The sequence below is a fragment of the Acanthisitta chloris genome, unplaced genomic scaffold (assembly GCF_000695815.1).
Source record: "Acanthisitta chloris isolate BGI_N310 unplaced genomic scaffold, ASM69581v1 scaffold41739, whole genome shotgun sequence".
NCBI lineage: Eukaryota > Metazoa > Chordata > Aves > Passeriformes > Acanthisittidae > Acanthisitta > Acanthisitta chloris.
This window is the reverse complement of record NW_008691744.1, coordinates 19,859-29,311: the sequence shown is the minus strand read 5'-3', so window position 1 is coordinate 29,311 and position 9,453 is coordinate 19,859. Positions and strand designations below refer to the sequence as shown.

At 48.2% G+C, this 9,453-nt stretch overlaps 1 protein-coding gene across 1 annotated transcript in view; it reads right to left on the bottom strand.

Moving 5' to 3' along the window:
* The window catches only part of TTC1 (tetratricopeptide repeat domain 1), an 18,936-nt gene extending 10,173 nt beyond the window's left edge, over positions 1 to 8,763 (bottom strand). Inside the window, exons 1-2 of the mRNA XM_009082324.1 lie at positions 8,440 to 8,763; positions 796 to 856 (exon numbers count right to left, since the gene is read on the bottom strand). Coding sequence (XP_009080572.1) covers positions 796 to 856; positions 8,440 to 8,763 — 385 coding nt within the window. The remainder of the gene's footprint in view (positions 1 to 795; positions 857 to 8,439) is intronic.
* Positions 8,764 to 9,453: the final 690 nt, after the last annotated feature.

The window sequence follows — 9,453 nt, the reverse complement described above, 5'->3', positions numbered from 1 at the left end:
CCTGCTGGGCATGTGGCTGGAGACCACCCAGGTGCCTCTGAGTTGTGCCCCTCTGCTGAGTGAGCCCTGAGAACATCTGCCAAGGAACCTGCCAAGCAGAGGCTGTGGGTGAGACTCCACAAGATGATTCAGCCAACATTAGAGGCTTGTGGCTTTCCTGGTCTGAGCAGTTTCCTTCTGCCCACCCTGATGCTTTCCTGAATTGACCTATAATTCCCCAGGAACCTTGTGCTCCTAGCACACACAAAGAGCTGCAGCAGGAAGGCAACTGGCCTGGCTGTGTCCCTGCTGGCTGAGGAAGGCAGGAATCTGCATCTCCTTGTTTCTCTGTGAATCCTCCATCCCCCAGAACATGAAATGAGAGGTGTCAGAGCTACTTCCCCTGCATGATTTTTAATTCAAAGCAATGTGTAAAGGCACAGGAGAGCTCCAGTGTCCTGCAGCAGTTCTCAGCACACACATCAGCCAGACTCAGAGCCCAGTGGGAGCTGTTTGGATCTGTCAAAGAAACCCTGGCACTTGGCAGGCAGTCAGGTCTCTGCCATGTCCCTGGACCTAAACACTTGGCTTTGAGACTCCTGCTTTGGCCATCCAAGTCTGTGTGCTTGAAACAGCTCCAAAGGAGGTCTGGTACCTCCTGCTCTTCTCCAGAGCTGGATGGAAAATGGCACAGGTGATAAAACCGAGCAAGGATAGGTGTGAGATCTTCCTATCTTCTGCAGCATCACCACAATGGCTAAGTATTGCTCTAAGATTCTCTCACACCCATATGGTGTTAAAAGATTCTCAACCCACCTTCTTTCTTGAACTGCTCATTCCCTTTCTCCTTCAGCGTTGTGCTCTCCTTTCTTCTTTGCTGCAAAAGAAAAGACAATGTCTCACAGTATTTAACTGAAATGAGCAAGTAGGTCAGCTCTGGCTCCAAATGAAGTATGAATGGGAGTCAGAATAAAACATAACCCCAAGAATGCTAATTCCTACCAGATCCCTCGCTGTAGCCACTGTGACATGATACACTTTATTGCTCCATGAACACTGGAGTGGACCAACAAGGCCATTGAAAAGCTCCAGTCCATGGACACCAGGATGCAGAGGGATCATCACAGTGGATTACATGGCTAAAACCAACCCACCACCATTTCAGCTGCTGTTTGCTTCTCCTTTCCAACCCAATTTAATTCCATCAGTGCAGGGCAGCTATGCAGAACAGATTTTAAATGTAAAGTTTTTGCTTGAAATAATTCAACCTCAGCAATTCCTGGTTACTTCCAGAGACGGACAAAGCACCTTGAGCTGAAAAGGTCCATGGCTAACACTGCCCCTAAAAGTGACTGAACCACCAGAAGCAGGAGCAGGAGGATTGTTGTGTTACACAGTGATTGCTGCACACACTGAGCAGAGTTGTGTTTTCAGCCATGAATATGCTAACAGCACTCCTGGCACAAGTGAGGCTGACATGAGGGCTCAGCCTTTGACAGACAACACAGGAGGGCACCAAGCCATCCCTTCACCAACTGACAAGGGAGGTCTCTGCCATGCAGACAGCACCTCACAGCAGAGCTCTGTGAGACACAGGGACTCCAAGGAGCCTTTCTGTGGTAGGGAAATACACATCTGGCCATTGATTTTGCTCCCAACACACAAGTGCACACACAGGACTTCAATCCAGTGCCTCTTCACTACAGACCATGGAGCAATTAAAAAGCCAACCCTAGGCAAAGGAGCAGTTGCCTTTCCTGCAGCCTGTGTGAACCAAGGATTAATGCAATTATCAATATCGCCCAGAACATCTCCTTGGAAACAGCTAAATATAGAGCTCTGTGCACAGCACTGCAGCAGCTCTCAGCTCTCACACAGTGCAGGCTCAGAGCTCTCTCCTTCTGAAGTGACTCACCTGAGCACTGTCACCACCTGAGCAGCACCAGACCTCAGTGCTCTGCAGACTGGGCCCAGTGAGGGCACTGGGCTGTGACTCACAGCCAACTCTCCCCTGGCCCTTCCCATCCATGTCTAAATCACTGCATTCGCTCCTACTGCCTATTAAACATGTTTTCCAATACTCATTACTCCTCACATTGAAACAACCATTCCAAGCACCAGACAGAGCAGCTCCAGCACAGCCACTGTCACACTCCCTGGGCTCCACACGAAGGGAGTTTAAACCATCCTGAATGCACCTAGAGCGAGAGCTGGCACAGCATTCTCACAGCAGTGAGCACAGCAGCCACACCCCAGCACAGAGCAGGCCTGGGGATGGTGATCCCACTGGGAGCTCTCCACACCAACCCTCACTCAAGGCAAGCAGTGCCTGAAACACAAGCCCCACTGACTTCATTGCTCATGACCTATTTAGCACTGGCCTTTCAGTGCCATTAGGGGATTCACTGCTCATGGCTACAGTTACAGCTCTGCAACCACGACAGAATCTGCTTTACAAACATGGCATTCCTCAGGCAGAAACCCAAAAATGGAGGAATTCTGGATGAAAAGTTTGATATTATCAATATTTTGTTTCATTGTGGTAAAAATTAGTACAAAATATTACATGTTTACCTTGGTAAAGTATTAAACACTAATATAAAATGTGATGTGCAGCAAGAAAGCTCCAGAAGAATAAACTTTATATTTAAAGAGTAAAAAAACCAACCACAAATAAATTCTTCAGCTGTGGGATTTCCTCTCAGGGAGCCAAGAGGATGGTGAGTCTCCATGGCACAGAAGGAAGACCATGGTGGGAGAAATGGGCAGGAGGAATCTGTGGGCAGCTGAAGGGATTTTAAGGACTGTCACACTGGGAACTGATGATTCATACCAGTCTCCTCCTCAGGCCTGTTCCTTGCTTTGCCTCCTGCCTGCAAATCAAACACTCTCCAGGTATCTCTGTGCAATGTGATCAGTTCCAAAGTGTCCACGTTCAAAGTGTTTTGTAAAAGGTGAAGTCTCTAGGGCACCTCATGCACCTCTCTGGGTTTGAATGTGATGACTGACCAAGAAGCAATAGGAACAGACCAGCCCTGAAAGCAAATTCCTTGGGCTTTTCCACAAAATGGGAAAGCATAAAAAATGTTAGCTCCTCAGACCCTAAAGACATTTTTTGTTCCTTCATTTAGGCATTCCTTCAGCAGAAAATCCCAACACAAAAGCAGTGGAAAGTCAACTGTTTTGGCTGAGCCTATCTGCTCTTCACATCCAGGGGAAGAAACCCAGACCTGTGTGAGAGGACACAGCTCTGCACTCAGGCTGCCCAATTTCCAGCTCGGATGGACAACTGCAAAGTGACTGGTCATCAGTTTGCTGTGATCATATCAGTCCAGAGGGGAAAAATTGCAAGTGACTTGTCCCTGGGCCAAATTTTGCGCAATGTCATTTCAGTGTCCTCACCCTCATGTTTGGCAGAGGAAGATTTCAGTAGCTGCAGGGCAGAGTGGCCTCTCCCCAGCCAGGGAAGTAGGTCAGGCTCAGCTCCTAGAATGCTCTGCCTAAGGAACAGCCACCCTGACCTGCTCCATCCCCTCAGGCTGCTCACACAGCACTGGGGTCAGGCACAACTTCCCAATTTACACTCCACAGTCAGCAAAATCTGCAGGTTTGGGGTTTTCTGCAGATGCTGTTAACACAGATGACAGATTCCAAGTGACAGCACTACTTTGTGAAGTGCAAGGTGAAAGAAAATGATGCACAAGGTGAAAGAAATAGATTTTAAAGTGCAGAAGAAATAACTACATGGAATTCTTACAGGATCTCATGAGAAATGTTTAGATTTGGATACTGAATCAATTCCACACTCAGAAGAAATTAGTGTCTTAACACAAACCTTCCTGGCAAGCAGGAGGTACTGAAGTCATGGCAGAGGACAGAAAGCACAACAATCCCAAAGCAAGGACATCAAAACCAGTCCCTGCACCTCAGCTACTCTGCCAAAACCTCAGGGGTAAAAATAGCAGCACTAAAGCATTATTGTGCTATCAGAGAATTCAGCAAGCTACACATTTTCAGTGCCTGGCTGGGAAGTAACTGATCCAACAGGAGTGTTGGAAGTGAACTCCTTGAGCAGAGCCAGCAGGAGCTGAAGGACAAACCCCTCAGTCTGCCAAGCTCCCAACTGTGCTTCCTCTGGCTGCCCCTGGGCACTGGGTTTGGTAATTGATTTCTCTTTGCTGGGAGCTGTTCTTGGCTCCAGTTTTGGCAGGAGCAGCAAACCTGTGCTCTCTCCTCTCCACTCACACAGTGTGAGCCTCACACCTGCACCTCACACACCCTTCTGGAAGGTTACAAACACTGTAGTTCAAAGGGGGCACAGAAACAAGGAGTTTGAACAGATAAGGAATGTATTTTTCAGCTTCAAATCCCAGTTCTAAGTCATTCATTAGCATCTGCTTCCCCCTGCAGTTCTGGGAAGCTACTGCTGTGTCCTGTGTTCAAGGAGCTGAATTTCAGTCTAAGGTTGTACTCACTCAAAAAAACCCTTGAAATCTGCCAAATCTGCCTTGGACACTCAGGAGGTGACAGAGCAATGAGCACTGACAGACCCTGGGCTGTCCCTGCTCCCTCTGACTCCATGGGAAAGGCACATTACTACCAAATCCCCATCTCTTCTTGGGGGTCCAACCAGCCACGGTGGGTCACAGCCCTCCTGACAGCTCAGGTTAACACGCCACACTGACTGTGGTGACTCAGGAGTGACAAGACGTGTCAGTCACTGCTCCTGCTCCAGAGGCAACAATAGCCTCAAGCAGAAGTGGAGCTGAGCACTAAATGCATCAGCACCAGCAGAAAAAGGCTCAATTTGACAGGGTCAGCATCTTCCCATAGCCCTTGCAGCAGAAATCCCAGGTCAGTTGTTCCACTCCTGGAAAAGCCAATTCTGCACAAAGAACTAAATAAATTCTGTTTATGGAGAACAATAGGATCAAACTGGAGGCACAGGGAAAAAAGGGAGAGGGAGGAAGGGGAGGTTAAAGGAAATGTCTTCATGAAGACAATGTTCTCTCATGTATCCTAGTGATGCTGCAGAGAACAGGGGGGGAAAAAAAGGAAATGTTACTGTTTAGCCCAGAAAGAATCTCAGGGATACTCAAAAATACTATTTCTCAGCATCAGTTTCACTCAATTCTTAGAGCTGCTAACCTGACACTAATCAAGGATCTCTTCTCCTAGAGCTGCATTCCCTGCCTTGCTGACACATGTGCTGCTGTGAGAACAGACAGAGTGTGATTCCAGCCAGCTGCAGGTCCCAGGCAACGGACCAGGCCAGGGAAGGGACTGCTCTGAGGAACATGAGGTACTTATTCCAGTGTCTCACAGAAAGCAGTGCTGGGGATCCAAACTAAGAGCTCACAAGGCCAGGGCTTAAGTCTCTGCCAGGCAAGGTCCAAATCTGTCCCAAAGGGAGAGCGTGAGGGATTCCAGCCTGGCTGCTGGATACACTCCTCCTTGCTGGGTGTCCCTCAGAAGGAGCAGGGCAGGCTGAGACAATTACCCTGCAACAGCTGTTGGGTGTCCTCTGATTAATTCTGCAGACTAGGCCAATGTCAAAGCCATCACTGTCAGTGACAACTGGCCAGAAAAATCTGTTTGCAATGCATCAAAAGCAATTTGCTGCTCAGTGCCTCTGCTGAGGCAGCAAGCAGCATCCTTTGGAACAGCAACAAAACCTTGTGAAACTGAGTCTGGGTTTTAATTTCTCCAAACCTCAGAGGTGCAGGCCCAGGCAAGCAACCAGGCTCAGGGCTGCACCTGCTTTTGGGGACACTTCTTGCAGGTTTGTGTCTTAATATCCCTTCAAGTTCTTATTTGGCTTCATTGTGCAGAGGCTCCTTGAGGTGTCAGTCCTGCTTCCCTGGAAGGAATTCCCATTGCTTGGAATTAGCAATCTCACTGCATGGGGCTCTTGAAATGGAATTGGAGAGAATGCACAGCACTCATCCTTCCCTTAGATCTCCGCAGCAGCTTCTGCCTGGGTGAGTGTTTCCACTCAGAGCTGCTGTCGTGGCAGATTGCACATGGGGTAACATAAACACACAGAGCAAGCACTGGAATCTGCCTCTGGAGCTCCAGAATGAATCAGGGACCTTTGCTACAGCCTATTATTGCAGAATTTCAATCAACAGAACTCATTTATCAAAGCTGCTAGAACGTATCAATGGTATTAATTTACAAAAAACCCCACCAAGCATCGAAGTGCAGCTCCACAAATGGGATGTAGCAGGGCTGACATCCAGCTCTGCCCACGGCCTTGGTTTAAGGCTGGGGCTGTGCCCATAGGTCACAGGGAGCTTTTCTTACTGAGGCAGATAGCCTAAACCCCAATCCATCTCTCATGGGTGCAGGGGGAGGCTGCTGGGACAGCTGATTGCACCAGCACTGCCCTTGATCTAAAAATACAGCCTTGGCTTCCACCCGCATCACTCCCTGGGGTGCAGGGCACACTCACACCGAGGTGTGCCAGCACAGGGCAGGAGGCTGCAGAAACAGCTCTGAGACTTCTTCCTCGTGTTCTGCAGCTGCAACAGAACATAAATCATGCTGCCCTTCTCAGAGAAGGACCTTTTGAGTCACTGGAAGGAGGTTTGAAATGCCGGAAAAGCTCTGAACAACTGAATGTACAGCACTGTTTTCACACTGTGACTGCATATTTCCTTCGTGCTGCAGCATTAACAGAATCTTTTCATGACCAGAATGTTTAGGAAGTGTCACAACTGGCAGCAGCATTATGCTCATTTTACAGACATCCAAATTGAGACAGAGAGACACGATGTGACTTGCACAAGGTCCAGCAGCAAAGCGCTATGTTTACTCTCAGTCCTACTTCAAGGAGGAGACTGTTCCATGCTGCCCTGCCCCTCTAGTCCACATTGCTGTTCCACCTCAGGGGACATTACATTAACACAATCTGTACCACAGGTGAAAAACTACATTTTTCTCTTCACTGATGCATTTTGGCCTGAAAACCCACAGCACCAGCAGGTCACAGCTTGATGCCATTTCTGCAAACTGGTTTCTAAAAAACCATTCAGATGTTTGGCTGCTTCTGGTGTCACAACTCTGCATGTTTCTGCCCCTCACTCTCTACTCACAGTATCTGCCAGTAGGCCATGACCTAGTCAAGCTACTGTTGAGCACTTCCAACTCCTTCCAACTTTTCTGGGCATTGTACAACCAGAGTTATTTACTCACACAGCACAGACAGCAGTGACAGCACTTTGGGAGAACAGCACAGGGCAGAGAGTGTGTGGTACAGCTGTAGAGTTTTATTCTGGAAACTCCCAGATCACCAGGAGTTGTATGTTGGGCACAGGTTTTAGTTTAACGTCTTTACTCTCCCAACATTTCCAAACTGAGGTTGGAAAAAATCAGAAAAAAGTACTCCTACTCACACAGCACAGACAGCAGTGACAGCACTTTGGGAGAACAGCACAGGGCAGAGAGTGTGTGGTACAGCTGTAGAGTTTTATTCTGGAAACTCCCAGATCACCAGGAGTTGTATGTTGGGCACAGGTTTTAGTTTAACGTCTTTACTCTCCCAACATTTCCAAACTGAGGTTGGAAAAAATCAGAAAAAAGTACTCCTTAGTAAAATCTTTACTCTCCCAACATTTCCAAACTGATGTTGAAAAAAATCAGAAAAAAGTACTCCCTAAATCAGTAAAATGCTTCCACCACTTGCCAGGAGAATAATTACCAGCAGAAACCCACTGCATTGCTCAAGTGAAGAGTCTAATCCCGAAAGTGACTTGACAAGTTTATCAAAATCACAAGAAAAAAAGCTCTTTTTCTAACTACTTGATGACATAGTATCTTAGAACCCTGAGAACTAAGTGCTCTCCAATGACAGCACTGACTGAGGGTCAAAAACTGGTTCACACAGGCCTAGAGCAGAGTAAACACCATTACAGAGGTGGGTAGACTTCCACGGAGATCTATTTCCTTGTTCCCCAAACTTTTTGTCCAATGCAACTGCACAGAAAGTAAACAAAGCTTCGCATTTCATGTGTTTTGTTTGATTAAAGCTCAAGTAATCTATGGGGATCCTCTCAAACTGAATCCCACTGACTGGACTACATGAACCAGACTTCAGCTATGAAAACTGTCCTGGAACCTGCTAGGAGTTTTGGACAAGCACTTGGCAGCTGATCAGGGAAAACAATGGATTCACACACACCAAATAACATGGCAAGGGAGATTCTGGTGTCTCTAATCTGTGAGTCAGTCACCTCACACACTGGTCAGAGCAGACAAAAACCTGCAGCAGAATGTGATGACTAAGAGCAGCAAGAAAAGCCAACAGGAATATTTGTTATCTAAGAGAGGACGTTAAGAGCAGTAGAACCAGACACATCAGGGCTCTAAAGGTGCATCCTGGGGTCAGTCACAGAGCATCCAAACCCCTGACACTGAAATCATCTCTTTTTATATATCCACCCTGGTGCTTTGGGTTACCTGTTTCTCCTCCTCTGGCATATCCTTTTCCAGTTCTAGTAAGTATTCTTCATCTGGCTCTGTTTGCTTCCTCGAGCTACTCCCATCGCCCTGTACGTTTTCTTCCTCATCCAGCACAGGGTCCTTGGCCTCAAAGGACTCGTGACAGTCATGGAAACACTCGTCTGCTGCTGAGGGATCTCTGCCTGAGGATGGTGTGTGTCCACTCCCAGTGTTCTGGGGGTTCTGGGCACCTCTGGGGTCAGTCTCTGAGGACTTCTCATCAGAAAGCTTTAAGTGATGGAGCAGCTCTTCAGGTGGACTTGCATCTTTGAACTCTTCCATGCTGCACTCCTTGGAGGGGTAAGGGTTTAGAAATGACAAAGAAATGAGCCTCAATAAGCATATTATAAAAACCTTGTCAGCAAACAAGTCTGTAAAGCACTTCAAAGTGCTCTTGGCATCCCCTGAGGAAACTGTGACCCTGCAAGGGAAGGAGCAACTCACAAACTGTTTCCATGCACTGTGCACTGACACTGGGTCAGTGCCCTGTGCCCATGGAGTCCCAGAACCACAGAGGCTGGGAAAGAACTCCGAGACCATCAAGTCCAACCTGTGACCCATCACACCTTATCAGCTAGAGCAGAGCACTGAGTCCAACGTCCAGTTGTTCCTTGGACACCTCCAGGGATGGCGACTCCACCACCTCCCTGGGCAGCACAGCCCTGGGCAGCACATTCCAGTGCCTGACAGCCCTTTCCATGGAGAAATTCCACCTGGTGTCCAACCTGAACCTCCCCTGGGCACAGCTTGAGACTATTCCATAAAATCATAGTATGTTAAGGGGTTGGAATGGAGCTTACAGATCACCAAGGCCCAACCCCTGCCCTGGGCAGGGACACCTCCCACCAGAGCAGGTTGCTCAAGGCTTTAGTCAACCTGGCTGTGAACACTGCCAGGGTTGGGGCAGCCACAGCCTCCCTGGGCAACCTGTGCCAGTGTCTCACCACCCTCACAGGGAAAACTCCTGCCTGG